The 17,528-nt window shown below is 43.3% G+C and overlaps 1 protein-coding gene across 4 annotated transcripts in view; it reads right to left on the bottom strand.

Moving 5' to 3' along the window:
- The window catches only part of STRIP2 (striatin interacting protein 2), a 76,682-nt gene that overhangs the window by 32,223 nt on the left and 26,931 nt on the right, over nucleotides 1–17,528 (bottom strand). For all 4 annotated transcript variants that reach the window (XM_007504300.3, XM_001372530.4, XM_056799695.1 and 1 more), the window contains 4 exons: nucleotides 16,550–16,624; nucleotides 14,290–14,387; nucleotides 7,856–7,982; nucleotides 2,021–2,121 (listed from right to left, as the gene is read on the bottom strand). In XM_007504300.3, the coding sequence (XP_007504362.1) occupies nucleotides 2,021–2,121; nucleotides 7,856–7,982; nucleotides 14,290–14,387; nucleotides 16,550–16,624 (401 nt within the window). The remainder of the gene's footprint in view (nucleotides 1–2,020; nucleotides 2,122–7,855; nucleotides 7,983–14,289; nucleotides 14,388–16,549; nucleotides 16,625–17,528) is intronic.

The following is a 17,528-nucleotide window of genomic DNA, read 5'->3' as shown; positions in this document are numbered from 1 at the left end:
ACTCTTAGAAAACAAAAAGCCTTCAATGATAAAGGTGAAATTTGGGGCATTATGAAGAGAGGGAGAAGATCTTTAGGTTCTACTCCTCCTCCATACTCCCTCGACAGCAATTAAGTGCTTAACTTTGATCATTCCTTTGGATCTAACATATTGTTGTCTCAAATTCATTTCCTCAGTGAAATAAGCAGAACCAAGAGATCATTATACACGGCAACTGCAATACTGTGGAATGATCAAATGTGATAGACTTTGCTACTAACAGCAATGCAATGATCCAGGACAATTCTGTGGGACTTATGAGAAAGAACACTATCCATCTCCAGAGGAAGAACTGTGGGAGCAGAAAGGCAGATGAAAACAGATGACTTACCACTTGTTTATTTGGGGGGTTGATTTTATTAGATTATTCACTTACAAAAATGAGTAACATGGACATTTTTTAAAAAATCATTTCCTCAAAACCCATTTTGTGTTCATTCCTATAACTCCTATGATCCACAAGTGAGAAACAAGCAGCCAAGCCCTTGGTTCATATTGTCTGACGAGAATTTACTCTTGCCTTTTAAGTTTATGGACCTGCTCTGGCCATAGAGAAAAATAAAAAGGAGTTTAGGAGCAGAACCAGAGGAGAAGTTCTAGGCCTGCCCTGATCCAGGGGTTCAGGCATCTAGTTGAGGCTTTGGAATGATTCAGAGGCTCTAGGATTTCCATCTTGGCTATAACTCCATCCTGTTCTCTCACTTTCCAGATGAGGAAACCAGAGCTTAGAATAAGGAGGTCTTTTGCCCAAGGTCAAACAAAGGACATGATGGAGCCAGTATTCAAATGAAGGCCTTTTGATTCCATCATATTCTCTCCTTTTACACTATGAAGGAGCAAGTGCATAGGGTTATACTTTTGCAAAAAGATCCAGCTTTGGGGATGAAGGAGGGCCCATTCAGAATTGGAATTAAAGTTAAATTCTGTTCTCTACTTCCCATCCCAACTCCCCCCACCTACTCACCCATCCACCCAGTTTCTTACATCCCTATTCATCAAGGCACTGCCTTCTTAATTTGAGTTCTGGTCCTATTCGCTTCTATCCAGTCCTCTTCTGGGTTAGTCTTGTGAAGTCACCCCCCCTCCCAAAATTCTTCCTGATTGCCTATTCGGGCACTTAAAATTCATCATTTGAATTTCATTTCTTTAAGTTTTGAAGGCTCTTTAATCTTTCAAAGTGGCCCATTAAAACACAAATATGTTTGGGAAGGGTTAACATCTAAATTCCTCTCAGTCCATTTTCTTTCTTTCTTTTTAAACCCTTACCTTCCATCTTAGAATCAATACTGTGTATTGATTCCAAATCAGAAGAGAGGTAAGGGCTAGGCAATGGGGGTCAAGTGACTTGCCCAGGGTCACACAACTAGGAAATGTCTAGGCCTGGCTCTCAATCCATTGAGCCATTGAGCTGCCCCCCATCAGTTCATTTCCAAAGGTAGCAGCTAGCTAGCTGATGAGGCAAAGTCCTCCCAGGAATGGGAGACTGGAATGGAGGTAGGAACAGGAGAACACGGAAGTGGGAAGCAGACATAATTCTATTCAATTTCCAAAACACAAACTCTGTCTTCCTCATAATTTTGCCCAGGATATGAACTACCTTCTTCCATTACACATAGTCCCAGCCTGTTGAACAAGTAACAATCCTCTTGATATGAAAAAAAAAATGCATTATCATCTGCCCTGGAACTGAAACTCCCTATATATGTTGTCTCCCCTTATTAGAAGATGAGCTATTTAGAGAAATAAACTGTCTGCCTTTTTAACTGGTATCTCTAACAATTAGCACAATGCTTTGAACATAATTGGTTTAAGAACCAATATTAATAATTAAAATCAATGAATATTTATTCAGATGAACATTATAAATCTTGAACTTATGATTTATATTTTTAAATGTCATGAATTAAATATTCTAAGTTAGTAAGTTATTGTTCTTAAGAATAACAACAAATATCAAATACTTATTCATTCATTCCGTTACCTGTTTTTGGCTGTGATGTAGGATAAGATATTTTGATTGAAGAATTTCAGGATCAAGGGAATACAATTGGCGAACACCAGGTGCTGAGACACATATTCAAACTGAATCAAAAGAACCAAAAGAAAGATAGGCAGAATGAGGTCTGGGAGAAAGCACATGCCAGGATAATGTGGGAATCCATGAATCCTTCCCATGTCCCAATGAGATCCACGACACCCAGTTTCTATTTCCATAGCACTCGATGGTTCATAAAGTGCTTCCCTCACAACAACCCAGTGAGGTTAAGAACTGCAAGTATTAAAAAGTATTCTCATTTTAGTGATGAGGAAAATAGAGTTTAGAGAAGTAAACTGACTTGCTCAAGGTCACAAAGCTAGTGAGTGACAAGATTCAAACCCAGGGCTTCAAAGTCTCAGTCCAACTCTATCCCACTATACCCCTTTAGGGCTACAACATCTGGAGCAATTTAACTTCCTGCCCTAGCCAGGAATTACCTTTCTCTCCATGCTTCAGTTTCATGAAATGGGGCTACAGTTCTTTACTATTTATTACATTAATTCTGTGTGAAATATAATATATATAGATAGATCTGATGCTGCTCAGTTACCAGTGATCAGAGGGACCAAAAGCACAACAGAAAGCAGAGCTAGCTGTGTGTACTCGTGATCTCAGGAGGGAACCAAGAATGGTAACCGTGTCAAGGGATTCGTTTTCCTTTTCTGATCCTGGATGGAGTCAGTGTCCAAGAAGAGAATCTGCTGAGGTCAGTGGTAGCCATGGCAGAGAGTCACGGAGGAGCAGATGTTATCAACAAATATTTACAAAGCAACTAATATGTACCAGGCACTGTTCTAATAAATATGGGGGTGTAAAAGACCAGTGATATTGTAGCTCTCCTTAGAAGGATGGAGGGAGGGAAAGAGTCATTATTGGTGGAAAGATAAAGCTGAGGTAGCTAGGTAGCACAGTGAAGAGAATGGCACACCTAGAGACAGGAGGACCTGGGTGCAAATCTAACCTCAGACTGTGTAACCCTGGGCAAGTCCCTTAATCGGAATTGCATAATCCTTGCTGCTCTTCTGTCTTAAAATTGATACTAAGACAGAAGGGTTTTAAAAAATGAGGGGATTTTAGACATCGTCTAATCCAACTTCCTCTTTCTATCGAGAAGAAACCTGAGGCCCAGAGAGGTCTAGAGCTGTGCAGGTCATTGGCAGAGCTAAGATTAGAATGCATTTCTCTAACGTCTGATCCCTAAACTAACAAACACTAAACCAAAATACATAGCATTCCTCCAAAATACATAGCATTTCTATAAACTACTTAGTGACAATTGTGTGAAAGTTTCAAATCTACCCTGAACTTAAAAAAAAAATGTGTCATAGGCAAGCCCTGTACCCTGACCTCATTCCAGTCACAGGGCAGAAATGAGCTCAGTTATAGAATCTCAGAGTGGGAAGGGATCTTAGGCGCCATATTGGTACCTGAAAAAGAATTCTAACTTAAGTATAACTACTAAATGGTCATGTAGTTTCTGCCTGGAGACTTCCAGTGATGGGTGTCAGTCCACTGTGAACATCTTTAATTTTTAGAAGTTCTTTCTTCTTTATACCAAGCCTTAATGCTCTTCTCTGAAACTCACCCACTCCTCCCGCTTTTGCCCTCCAATTTAAACAGAGCTAGTCTAACTCTTCTTTCACACGACAGCCTGTTAAATCTCTGAAGACATTTATCAGCTTCTCTCTTCCTTCCATCCCAAGTCCTCTCTTCTCCAGGCTAAATCTGCCCAGATTTTTCTGTTAATCTTTGTCAGATGTGTTCTCGGAGTTCCTTCACTTTCCTCTGAATGCTCTCCAGCTTGTCAGTATCATTCCTGAAATGTGGCATGGGGACTGACAAGGGCAGAGGACAGCAGGACAGCCACCTCCCTGACCCTGGATGATGGAAGATGCAGCTTAGTGGGAAGGGAATGGATTACTATGATTCCTGCAGCCAGCAATTCCTTCCCTCTCTAGAGACACCATGAAAGGGAAGATGAGGGTGAGGACCACAGCCACTTACCTCTTCTGGTTTCTGATCTGCTGAGTTAGGAGAGAGGGGCATAATTGTGGTGATTCCCACCATATCACTCTCCTATGGGGACTTTTATCCCAGGGGCTGTCAACATATGTATTAGAGAGCCTGGGAAGAAGGAGCTGCCATCCACTCTGAATTTTTTAGGATTTAAAGAGACCCCCTAGTGGAATCACAGTCTATTCAGTTTCAATTAGCAGTAATTGAATCTCGAATAAACCTCATTGGTTATGATACTGCTACTATGCAAAGCTCATGGCCTATTCAGTTAACAATTCATCCATACTCTCATTCAGTCCTTTCAGTCGTGCTCAGTTCTTTGTGATTCCATTTAGGGTTTTCTTAGCAAAGATACTGAAGTAGTTTGCCATTTCCTTTTCCAGCTCATTTTACAGATGAAGAAACTGAGGCAAACAGGGTTAGGTGATTTGCCTAAGGTCACACAGTTAGTGTCTGAGGTCATATTTGAATTCAGGACTTCCTGATTCCATGCCCAGTACCCTATCTACTGTGCCACCTATCTACCCAGTAAGCAATCAATCAATGTTAATTGGAGGGAGGAAAGGCAGTGTAATAAGGGAGCAAGTACATTGGACTTGAGTTAGGAGATGCAGATTTTTCAAATCATGACCCTGACATTTATTGGCTCTTTGACTAGGGGCAAGACACTTGGCTACACATACTCCCAACCATACAACAACTGTCGCTTCTTTGAACATAACACTAAGATTTCTACCCACATCACCCCACCCCCTTACCCTCCAATTCAATAATTGTCAGTGGCTCCCTATTACCTCTACGCTCAAATAAAAATCCTGTTTGGCTTTTCAAGCCATTTGCCTTCCTACTTTTCCAGTTTTCCTACCCTATACCTCTCCATATATTCTGTAATCCAGCAACATTGACCCCCTTGTTATTCCTTACACAAACCCTTCCCTTCCAAGTGCTTTCCTGGTTGTCCCCCATACCGGGAATGCTCCCCTGCTTCATCTCCATTTCTAACTTCCCTGGGGGCTTTCAAGTCTCAGCTAAGATCCAATCTTCTCCAAGCAGCCTTTCCTTGATCCCTCTTAAGTCTGGTGCCTTCCCTCTGCCGATCAGCTCCAATTTGCCCCATCTATATCTATATCTTGAGAGTGCAGAGTTGTTTGCATATTGTCTACCCCATTAGACTTTGAGCTCCTTGAGAGGAGGGGCTGTATTTGCCTTCCTCATATCCTCTGTGCTCCCATACAGTACAGTACCTGGAACAAAGAAGGCACTTGACAAATGACTTGTTGACTGACTGACTGCCTAGAGTGTACTTTCCTCTCAACCATGCCAGGAGGAAGGTCTTACAAATATCATTATCCCTGTGTCATAGATAAGAAAGCAAAGGCTCAGGGGAGTTTGTTTGAGAGAAGCAGTTGGTGGAACAATGGATAGAACACTGGGCCTGGAGCCAGGAAGACAGAAGTTCAAATGTTTGGTTTCAGATCCTTCCTAGCTGTGTGATCTTGGGCAAGACGCTTGACCTCTGTCTCACTTTCTTCCCTTGTAAAATGGTGATACAAACTACCTTGCAGGGTGGCCATAAGGATCGAATGAGCCAGTATTTGTAAAAAGTACTTAGCCCAGTGTCTGAAACATAGTAGGTGTTTAATAAATCCTTGTTTCCTCCCTCCCTCCCTCCCTTCCTTTCTTCCTCTGTTCCTTCCTTCCTCCCTCCCTCCCTCCCTTCCTTTCTTCCTTCCTTCTTCTGTTCCTTCCTTCCTTCCTCCCTCCCTTCCTCCCTCCCTTCCTTTCTTCCTTCCTTCCTCTGTTCCTTCCTTCCTTCCTTCCTCCCTCCCTTCCTTCCTTCCTTCCTCACTCCCTCCCTTTCTTCCTCCCTCCCTCCCTCCCTTTCTTCCTCCCTCCCTCCCTTCCTTCCTTCCTCCCTTCCTTATTTTTTCTTCCTTCCTTCCTTCTGCTTTCCCTCAGTCACAACCATCTCCACCCATGACTCTGAGAGGTAACTTGACCTGGCAAATAGAACACCTGGACAGAGCCTGTCTCTAGCCACTGAGCCACCTAGCTGCCCCTGCAATAGCCTTTGAAATGGTGTCCCTACCTGAAGCTCTCCTTCTATGGAACCACCAAAGTGCTATTCCTAAAGCGAGGTCCGACTCCATCACACTCCCCCAACTCCAACTCAAGAAATTTCATTGACTCCCTATTACATCTAGAATCAAATACAAACTTTTCTGGAATTTATGGCTACTTTACAACCTTGCCAGGTAGCACTTCCTACCTTGCCATCTTTCAACGCTCCCCTCCATGAACATTAGAGTCCAGCCATACTGGCCCATGGGGCACTCCTCACATGTGACTGGCTAGCCCCAAGGCCTAGAATGCTCTTCTTCATAGACTCACTGGTTTCTGCTAAGCCTTGTCTCACATATAATTTCCTCCAGGAGGCCTCTCCCTGTTTCTAGCTGCTATTACCTTCTCTTTCTAAACTTAGTATTTACCTTTTTTTAAAAACCCTTACAGATGAGAACTTTTGTGGTTGGACTTTAGTCCATAGGAACAGGGAAATTAAACTCTTCCAAATTTTAGGACCTAGATTATCAACTCAGAATTTGATTCACTAATATTGATTCTGATTAGATACAATTACCAATCAATAATTACCAATCATGGAACATCAATAGACAATAGAGTGGCATGGGTAAGGCAATAGGGAAAGGCCCAGGGTCACAGAGCTAAGGCACCTGAGAGGCTAGATTTGAACCCTCATCTTCTTGTCTCCAGGTCTAGTGCTCTATCCACTGCTCCTTGGTATTTATCTTATGTGAATAGATTTACGTATTTAAATATGTTGTTTCCTCCCCTAAAAACGTAAGCTCCCAAAGCCATGGATTGTTTTTGTTTTATTTCGTAACCCTTAGCACAGTGCTTGGCACATAGTAATGCACTTAATAAATGCTCTTTGACTTGTCAGTTGACTGATTATGGGGTGAAGAAAAGAAAGCAGCTCAGTTTGGCTGCATAGCCCCATCTGGGTCTTTATGAACATTCTTGTCATGGAGCAGCCCACAAGAGGGCTCTCTGAAGGGAGGCCTGTGAAATTAAAAATTGATATCCCACTTTATTTTGTATTATTTTTCTAAGGCTTAGTCAATTTATTGTGATTGATATACTACGTATTGGTTGGTCCCTCTGTCATGTGAATTTGAGCTCCCTTAAACTTGTAACTTCAGTTGTCTATTGTAAACTTTGAAAATTGGTATTCCATGATTAATTATCTAATCAGTGTATCTAATCAGAATCAATATTTGTGAACTAAATTTGGAGTTGATTATCTAGGCTCTATTAGCAAAATTTGGAAGAGTTTCATTTCCTTATTCCTATGGGCTAAAGTCCAACCACAAAAATTTGAATGTGTGAACTTTTGTTGACCATGGCAGGAGGTAAGTCAATCTGGTGATAAGACATTTGCCCACCATAGAACTTTCCAGAGGATGTTAGTCAGGGGATGCTGGTGAGGAATTGATATAAATAGTACCAACCAATCAGGAATGAAGAATGTCTGTATAGTCATTGTATAAATGCCAGAAGAATTGCTCTGATTGTCAGACGCATCCTTGACTACTGAAGTGTATTGGATCCCATTTATTGTATTGGTTGGCCATTCTAATAAATTGATCATGATGGGATCTTTGTGCCTCAGTTTCTCTTTGTTGCAGATTTTGCTGCAACCAACCTCTTCCAGGGCAGGGCTTGGGGTTCTTAGCCACTCACCTGATAGATATGGTTGAGTTTGAAGTGCTTCAGCAGCAAGAGTAGCACAGCAGAGATGCTCTTTACGATGATCTCTTTGTGTCTATTCACATCGATGCCCAGTTTCATACTCTGTAGCACAGTGATGCTGGATCAGAAGAAAAAGGAAGAGGATAAAGAGAAGGAAGTCGAAGTTCTAGCACTACAGCCTTGGACAGCCTCAGTTTCTCTATCTGTAAAATGGGGATAATAATACTTGGACTGTCTGTAACACACAGGGTTATTATGGAGAATGTGCTTTGAAAACTGTAAAGTGCCATAGAACCATGAGTTATTATTAACACGGCTGATTCCTTGTGTAGCAGTAGGACATAACTCCTGAGCTTTAGATTTTCAACGTGCTTTTTCTTCCCTTTAGGGCTGAGTTACATATGCATTACCCTCATCTTATAGATGGGAAAACTCTGGTCCAGAGAGGTCAGATAATTTGAATATCCAATGTACCCACAGTTAGTAAGTATTGGTGCCAGAATTAGAACTCAGGTCTTCTGACTAGTCTAGGGAAAGGGTACAATTTGAGCCTTGTGAAATAAAACTTTTTTTTTCCTGACAATCATCTCCTCTGGCTATTTAAGGAAATTGTAGGATACAACACATGCCCAGAACTAAGGAAGGAGCCAAAGAGTGAATATCTGGGACAGCTGGGTGTCTCAGTGGATTGAAAGCCAGGCCTGGAGACGGGAGGTCCTAGGTTCAAATCTGATATCAGACACTTTCTAGTTGTGTGACCCTGGGCAAGTCACTTAGACCCAGTTGCCTTGCCTGTACCACTCTTCTGCCTTGGAATCCATACTTAGTATCAACTCTAAGACACAAGGTAAGAGTTTAAAAAAAAGAGAATGTCCAGCTGCCTCTCAATGTGAAACCAGCCTATAGCTATGTCCCTGCTTCATGGCAAACAAGTATGCTGCCCCTTTCCCCTCAGGATGACCCATGTCCTGTGAGACTCCCCTGAGGGTCCAGGTTCTTTTTTGTGGGATGAGGTAGCTCAGATCTTTGTCTTGGTCTTTCTCCATGGGGTAGAGTTAATAATGGGCTTGGGGACAAAGGAAAACAGTGGGGTTGGTGCCAGGGATAGATTCCAGCAACATGATACAGTGCACTGTGGCATTCTGGGTCAGAAAGCCTGGGTTCTGATTTCAATCCTGCCTCTTACTACATAGGACTTTTGGCTACTCCTTTAATCTCCTGGGGCCTCAGTTTCCCTGTATGCCTCAGAAGTCCCTTCTAGCTCCAAATCTATACCCCTAAGCCATCAAGACTCCAGCTCTTACTTTCTTCACAAGTAAAATGGGGGAGTTGGACTAGAGGATTTTCAGGTCTCTTCCAGCTCTCAATCTATGGCCTGGCCCACCTGGGTTAGAGAAGAGAACTTGGCTTGGGTCAGGCAAATCAGTTGATGTTTGGCATAATTCACTGCTCTCTGTCTGGGAGCAAAATGCCAGAGGAGTCTCAGAGGGGCAGGACAGCAGCGTGGCTGAAGGGACCTGGGGACCCTTTCCATTTCCCCCAGTGCCACGTCAGGCTGTCACCCCTGGCAGAAGTAGTCAGGAGCCCGAGGGGAGGTCTATATTCCCCGGGGTCTGCCAGTGGGCCCTCTGCTGTTCCAGGGCTCCAACACGGAGTTTAACAGAAGAGGGCAATGATGATGGCAGGTGTAAGAGAGATGCAGGCCAGAGCTGGACATCTGATCTCCCCCTGGAGCTGCTCAATCTCCTATTCCTAGAGGATTCGTGGGATGCACTTGAGTGCTAACCAGGGCAGCACCTGGGAGAGGGACAGCAGCCTGGGAAGCCTCCAGAGCCTGGCTGGGCTCTGAACAAGAAAGTGTCCAAGGGGAGTCATGCCATGTGCTGGGGAAGGTTGAAAGACTTCAGAACTCTGGCCAAAGCAGGACTAGTCATGACTTCACCAGGGTGACAGTGAAGTATCACTTCCCAGAAGCAATGGGAGAGAGAGAACGAGACACATTCTGGGATGTGGCCAACAAGTGGATTCATATAAAGTTTGCATTCTACATATTTGGTACAGGGGAAGAGTGAGGGGGAGAAGGGTTAGCTAGCAGAAGGGAGAGATCTAAGAAGAAAGAGCATTAATAAAACATTTTTAAGTGCAGTGAAGAAAGTAAAAAGTAGTTCAGAAAGAGAAGCAAATAGAATGATTTTCTTACTACCTTGTTTAACTTTTTGGATGTCTTTTTCCAAAAGTGTGCTAAAGGGGGCAGCGAGGTAGCTCAGTGAATTGAATGCTATTTTATTTTAAAAATTCTTTTCCACGGTTACATGATTTTTGTTATCTCCCTCTCCTTTCTCTCCCCTCTCCTGGAGTTGACAAGCAATTTCACTGGGTTATACATATAAGCTCAGTGGATTGAGAGCCAAGCCTAGAGATGGGAGGTCCTGGGTTCAAATAGAATCTCAGATACTTCCTAGCTGTGTGACCCTGGGCAAGTCACTTAATCCTCATTGCTTATTCCTTACCACTCTTCTGCCTTAGAATATACATAATATTGATTCTAAGGCAGAGAAAGTAAGGATTTTTAAAAAAAAGGAAAGACCAACCCTCCATAGCAGAAGCTCACAACTTCTTATTCAATGCTCTTTTCTGTTCTTTCTATCTTGAAGTATTTGTGTTTGTATAAAACAACAACAAAAAGGGTTTTGTTTTTATAAGGCCAGGTAGGATGAAGGAGGCTGGGTTCTGTTCACACACTTATTCATTCTACATTTATTGAATATCCAAGGCAGGGGTTCTTAACTTCTTTTGTTGTAGACCCTTTGGGCATCTGTTAAGCCTATGAACCTCTTCTCAGAATAATATTTTTAAAAATAAAAAAACTACATAAGATTGTAAAGGAAACCAATTCCACTGAAATGTAGTTATCAAAAAAAAATTTTAAGTTCATGGGCCAGCACTCACTTCAGCAGCACATACCCTAAAAATGGAACCATATTGGGAAGATTCGTGTGGTCCCTGTACAAAGATGGCATGCAAAGGGCAGCTGGGCAGATAGTTTAGTGGAAAGAGAGCCAAGCCTAGAGGTGGGAAATCCTGGGTTCAAATCTGGCCTCAGACACTTCCCAGCTGTGTGACCCTGGGCAAGTCACTTGACCCCCATTGCCTAGCCCTTTCTACTCTTCTGCTTTGGAACCAATACACAGTATTGACTCCAAGGTGGAAGGTAAGGGTTAAAAAAAATTCATGGATCCAAGAAGAATAATTCTGGGCCTAAGGAAAGCCAAGATACAATTCCTATACTAATGGCTTTTATAGTCTAGCAAACATATAGAGCTACAAATAAAGATAACTTGAATACACAATAGGTAATTTGGACTAGATAGCATTGATTAATATTGGTACCATACCACAAAGCTCCTGGTGGGCTAGGAATGTTTGGCTTTTTTTTTAACCCTCATCTTCTCTTAGAGTGAATACTGTGTATTGGTTCTAAGGCAGAAGAGTGGTAAAGGCTAGGCAATGGGGGTTCAGTGACTTGTCCAGGCCAGATATGAACCCAGGACCTCCCATCTCTAGGCCTGGCTCTCAATCCACTGAGCAACCCAGCTGCCCCCCATCCTTCACTTTTGAAGCAGCCCAAAGACACCATGGAGTGGTGTCTCAACTTGCACATGAATTGGATTTAAGTGAGGCAGCGTTTCACAAAGTCATCAGCCTCACTCTCTTATAGATGGATGCTAAAACACATTTCCAACCTCTCCATCTCAAGGCAAGAAGGCCCTCCATTTGTGGAACACCATATAGACATGGCTGTTTTGTTAGACCTGTTTATTTCAAAGGATCAATGGTGGAAAGTGTGGCTTGAAAAATTACTGTGATGTTCAGAAAAAAGAGATGTTCGAGAGTTATAGAACAAAGTCTTAGGTGAGATCTGAGTGGCAATGATCAGGAAAGGAGGCTGCGATTCTGTAAGGCTTCCCAGGAAAACCAACGTTTAAGTAGGAACCTAAAGGACAGGGAAGAGTTCAGGGTGAGGAAGGCATTCCTAAGCTCAAAGGCAAGGAAATGCAGAAGAAAGGGGGATCTGGCTTAGGTGGCATGTGGAGTGTTTGGGAAGTAAGACAGGATAAAATGAGAAAGGTTGGGTAGCATTAGGTTTGGAGGAGCCTTGAATGGCAAGCAAAAGGGAACCCCTGAAGCTCTTTGAGCAGAGGGAGATGTGACCAGAAAAAGCTATGTATAAAGAAAATTATTCTAGCAGTCAAGTCAAGCCAGGATTGGAGGGGGAGAAGAGAATGGAGGACGGAAGATGCTAATGTAGTGGTCCAGCTGGTAATGAGCTCCATGCTAGGAGGATGGTGATGGAAATAGAAAGGAGGGGGCAGAGAAAGGGAAGTGGCATGGCTTAGAAAATGGAGTAATGAAGGGAGCGAAGAGATAAAGGAAATCACAAGGAAGTCCCATTCATGGCCTGGGATTGACACTATAACCTATCTTTTGAGTCCCGTCTCCTGCTGCTCCCCATTTCTCACTCAACAAGCATTTACTTACTATGTGCCAGAGGTTGTACTAAGTACAGAAGATACAAAAGAAAGAAAAAACACAATCCTTGCCCTCAAGGAGCTTACATTCTAATAAGGAAAAATATGTAAATAACCAGGAACATGCAAAATATATGCAGTTTCTTTTCCTTGTGTCTTTGCTCAATTAAAAATAACAAAAACCCACTTCACCTTCTGTCTTAGAATGGATACTAAGTACTGGTTCCCAGGCAGAACTAGGCAGTGGGGGTGAAGTGACTTGCCCAGGGTTGCACAGCTAGGAAGTGTCTAGGATCAGATTTGAACCCAGGACCTCCTGTTTGTAGGCTTGCCTCTCAATCCACTGAGCCACCTACCTGACCCTCAAATTGTTTTTTAAACTTGAATTCTCTCTTTTCCAATCACTTCTTTTGAAATCCTTTCCATTTCCAAGACCTAGTTCAAGGACCACTTTTTCCATTAAATTTTCCCTAATTAGCCCAGTCAGAAATAGCCTCTTCTCCTTTGAATTGAATATATCTCTTTTTTGACCACATTGTAGAAAGAGTATAATAGATGTATTTTCAAAAGATCAGAAGCCTTTTCATTTTCTACTTTCTACTTAAACCCTTACCTTCCATCTTAGGATCCAAGGCAGAAGAGTAGTAAGGGCTAGGCAATGGGGTTAAGGGACTTGTCCAAGTTCACCCAGCTGGGAAGTGTCTGAGGTCGGATTTGAACCTAGGACCTCCCGTCTCTAGGCCTGGCTCTCAATCCACTGAGCCATCTAGCTGTCCCTACCTTTTCATTTTCTAGAAAAATGACTGTGAGCAAGTCACTCAATTTGAGCTTCAATTTCCCTATTTGTCAAATGCTAAAAATATTTGCCCATACTTCATACAAGTCCATTGGACTGAAATGATTAAATAAAGGCCAACTTTTGTTAATTAAATTGTTGTTTCAAAACTCAGCTCAAGTTCCACGTTCCCAGTGAAGTCTTCCCTGATCCCCTCAGCAGCTAATGCTCACCCAATAACTACCTTATACGTAAGGTTTCTCCTGATGCGATGGAAGCTCCTTGGGGGAAGAGACTGTTTCAGTTTCATCTTTGTATCTCTAGCTCCTCGCCTGGCATGTAGCAAAGCATAGCTTATTTATTATTGTAATCATATTTTATCATATCATAGGTTACTTGTAACAGTAGTGCTTTGGCAATATACTTGGTTATTTGTATCCATAGGGCAGGAGGTTATTAGTATATCTAGGTTATTTGGATCAATGGTATGCGAGATTACTATTATTTAGATCTTTAAATTCTTTTTATCAACAGTGAGAAAGGAAGATTATTCTGTTTGTTATTTGTTTTAAAAGCCCAAATCAGGCACAAAAGGCTAGTTAATCTTAGGTTTAACATTAAGAGAAAGGGGGCAGCTGGGTGGCTCAGTGGATTGAGAGCCAGGCCTAGAGATGGAAGGTCCTGGGTTCAAATGTGGCCTCAGACACTTCCCAGCTGTGTGACCCTGGGCAAGTCACTTGACTCCCACTGCCTAGCCCTTACCACTCTTCTGCCTTGGAGCCAATACACAGTATTGCCTCCAAGACGGAAGGTAAGGGTTAAAAAACAAAGAAAAACAAAAAAAAAAACCTCCCTCTGTTGAAGCAGATCAGAACTCATCCATAAGTGATAGTCTTAGTGAATTGCCTGGGCACCAGATAGGTTAAAATAACTTAGCCAGGATCAGATGGCCAGTGTGTCAGATATAGGTCATGAGCTCAGGTCTCCTCGATTTCCAAGGACATCCTTCTATCTGCTATACTACCACTGCTTCTTACCTTGCACATAGTAGGTGTTAATATATATTTCTGTGTCAAAAAACTAGCTTGTACCCAAATGCTGAGCCCAAGGGGAACACTCACGGCATCTCCTCAGGCAAGACGTCTGCCAGGATGTTGATTGAATCTGTCTTGGCCTTGGAAGTTGGGGCTGCAGCCAAGAGAATCTTCAGCAGAGCAATCTGTGAATGGAGAAGACAAAGTCCCCCACTGCCCACCCCCAGAGATGCAGAGCTGGAAGAGACCCAAAGTAGCTCCCCTTCTCTCTGCCTCCCTCAAGCAGACAGCATTTTGCATTTGGAGTGGTCTCTCTGGGTGCCCTCATAGTATAGGGCAGTAATGGCAAACCTTTTAGAAATGGAATGCCGGACCCCACCCCCACTCCACCACCCAGACCAAGCACCATGCCACGCCCCCTTATACTACGCAGGGGAGGGAGGAAGTGTTCTCATTGGGCTGCTGGGCAGAGGGGCGGGAGAGGTGAGGAATGTCTTCAGCAAGTGTAGAGGGGGAGTGGAATGGCCCCAGCACTTTGCTTCCCTCCAGCTCTGCCACCTATGAGCTGCCCACCTTACCCTCTGTGTGCTCCTACTGAGCTACTGGGCAGAGGGGAAGAGGATGAGAAAAATTTTAGTTAGGTATAGTGGAGAGGGAGAGGGGAGCAATGATCCCCGAGTCCTTTTGCCTTTCTGATAATGAACTGGGGGTGGGGTCAAGTGCCCACAGAGAGTGTTCTGCATGTCATCTTTGGCAACAGTGCCATAGGTTTGCAATCACTGGTATAGGGGAAAGGGCAGAGACCCAAGAGTCAGGAAACCTCAGCATAAATGTCTGGGTCCCAAAACTTATTAGCTGTATGACCACAGGCAGATCAATTGATTTCTCTGAATACCAGCTTCTGGACTAGTGGAATAAGCTGTGAGTGCTTAGAAAGGCTTAAAGCACCAGAGAATTGTCAGTGGTTACTATTTTCATTCCTCCTTTGTTCTCAGAGGGAGAGGAGGCAGTCAGTATTTAAGTGACTTCTACGTACCATGCATTGTGCTGGCATTTTACATTTTACAGATATTATCTTCTTATGTGTTCTGAAGACAAACAACTGTTTTTGAAAGGGTCAGAGGTCCAAACAGAATAGACTCATTCATGGTAATAATGAAATTTGGAATTGAGATAATTAGTCATAATAATAATAATAACTAGTATTTATAAAGCGTTAAAGTTTTCAAAGTACTTTGTACAAATTATTTCATTTGATCCCCTAACCAACTTGTGAGGTAGGTGCTATTATTAATTTCCACTTTCCAGGTGAAGAAACTGAGGCATAAAGGTGCAGCTGAGGTCACATAGCTAGTCAGCGTCTGAAGAAGAATTTGAACTGAAGACTTGCTGTCTCCAAGACCCAGGGCTACATCCACTAAGCCACCTTGCTATTGCCAAGGTCCGTATCCTTGAGTTTCAAGGACGTTCTTGTCAGGATAAAGGACAGAAGAAGATTTGAGGACAGGGACAATGCCACGAGAATCAGGTGGATGAAGAAAATAGCCCCAACAGCCTGTTTCCATCTGTCCTCCTTCTTCCCCTGGATTCTGACCAGCTACCTTACCCTGATGAACAGTCCAAGGGGGTCTAGGGTTCAGAAAGACCATTAGCTTACTTAATCCATGGAGGCACTCCATTGGATAAATGAAGAAAAGCTATTCAGGCAGAAGAACTGAGTCGTGCATGTGAAACCTTGGACAAAGCCTTCTGTAAAGTGAAGCTGCACTAAATGATGCCTAAGCTCAGACAATGGGATTCTGAAACAGAAAAAGATTGGACTGCCTCCACTAGGAAGAGTAAAGATTTGTACTGTCCATGCCCTGCTCCCTCCTGCCCCTTAACACAGCAGGAGTAGCAAATCTAGATCATATGACTGTAAACCAACTCAACTGTTCAGAAAAGTCTTTTGGGCTCAATGATACAGATCTTTTGTTCTTCAGCTGTTTTATTTTTTTCAGCTGTGTTCAACTCTTTGTGATCCCATTTGGGGTTTTCTTGGCAGAGATACTGGAGTGGTTTGCTGTTTCCTTCTTCAGCTCATTTGACAGATAAGGAAACTGAGGCCAGCAGGGTTAAATGACTTGCTCAGGGTCACACTGCTAGTAAGATTCTGAGGCCAGATTTGAATGTTGGAAATCAGTCTTCCCAACTTCAAGCCTGGCACTCTATCCACTGGGCCACCTAACTGCCCAGAATATACTTTGCAAGGACCTAAATCAAAAGTCAGCCCTGAATGGTTCAATTGGCTACTTCTCTTAAAAGGAATAACGCTGGGGCCTGCGTGAGGGGTCATTGTTTAACCTACCATGTACTGTGGGAGGTTATACAGCATGGCCTGGTACAGGATTTCACATGGGGTCTCCTGCACCTCCTCTTCTCCCTGTGCCAGAAAACAAAGATCACTGAGTGTATCTAGACCACTCACTCTCGTTTTGCCTGGGACTTCTTCCTGGCTAATTTCCGAGGCAGAGTATTTTCATGCCAAGAGCTCTGAATGAGGGGCAGAGAAGAAACGTGGGTTCAGATCGCAATGCCGTCTCTAACCAGCGGCAAGTGACTAGGCTTCCGAAGCTCTCCGGGCTTCATTTTTCAAGCACGTAAAATGAAGAATGGTAGATTAGATAAGTTCTAGGATTCTAATAGCACCACTGTTGCTCCCATCTCCTTGGCTGCTGGCCCAGAATTCTTCTCGTGATCTTATGGATGGGGAGAACAATGGACCGTCCCTGTGCTGAGCCCAGCAGTCAGTCTGCCAGAGCTCTTGCTGAGGCTTCATTAGGCACAGAGAAGGTTGAGATGGGATGGATATTTGGGAGCTCAGCACAGAGCCTCAGGCAAAACCATGACACATAGTGATGAGGACAGAACCCCCAAAGCTCTTTAACGTAGTCAGAGCTAAAGGGAGGGGTGGCAGGGGAACAGGGAGAGAAGGACTTGGCTGAGGGTAAAAGAAGAGAAGGAGAGAATGGGAGAGTATGAAAGGAAAAAGAGAGGAAGAAGCGACAAGGATAAACCCCTAAGACCAGCGCAGTGACCTTTAGTATGGAAGAAGAAAAGTGGGGAAGACATGGAGAAGCATCGTGTCTTCTCCTTCCTCTCTTTGGCCAAGAATATGCAACCATCCATACTTGTTGCCACATAGGAAGCTCTCACTTTTGTCAGATGAGGGATGGGAAATAAGGCAAGATGTGAGTGAGAGGCCACAAGGTGGTCAATCCTATGCCTGTCCCCTCTTCCCACAGCAGGACTCCTAGGTTTGTGGACCCAGTTCTTGGTATCCAAAC

This window comes from Monodelphis domestica, chromosome 5, assembly GCF_027887165.1.
Source record: "Monodelphis domestica isolate mMonDom1 chromosome 5, mMonDom1.pri, whole genome shotgun sequence".
Taxonomy (NCBI): Eukaryota; Metazoa; Chordata; class Mammalia; order Didelphimorphia; family Didelphidae; genus Monodelphis; species Monodelphis domestica.
This window is presented reverse-complemented; position numbering and strand designations above follow the sequence as displayed.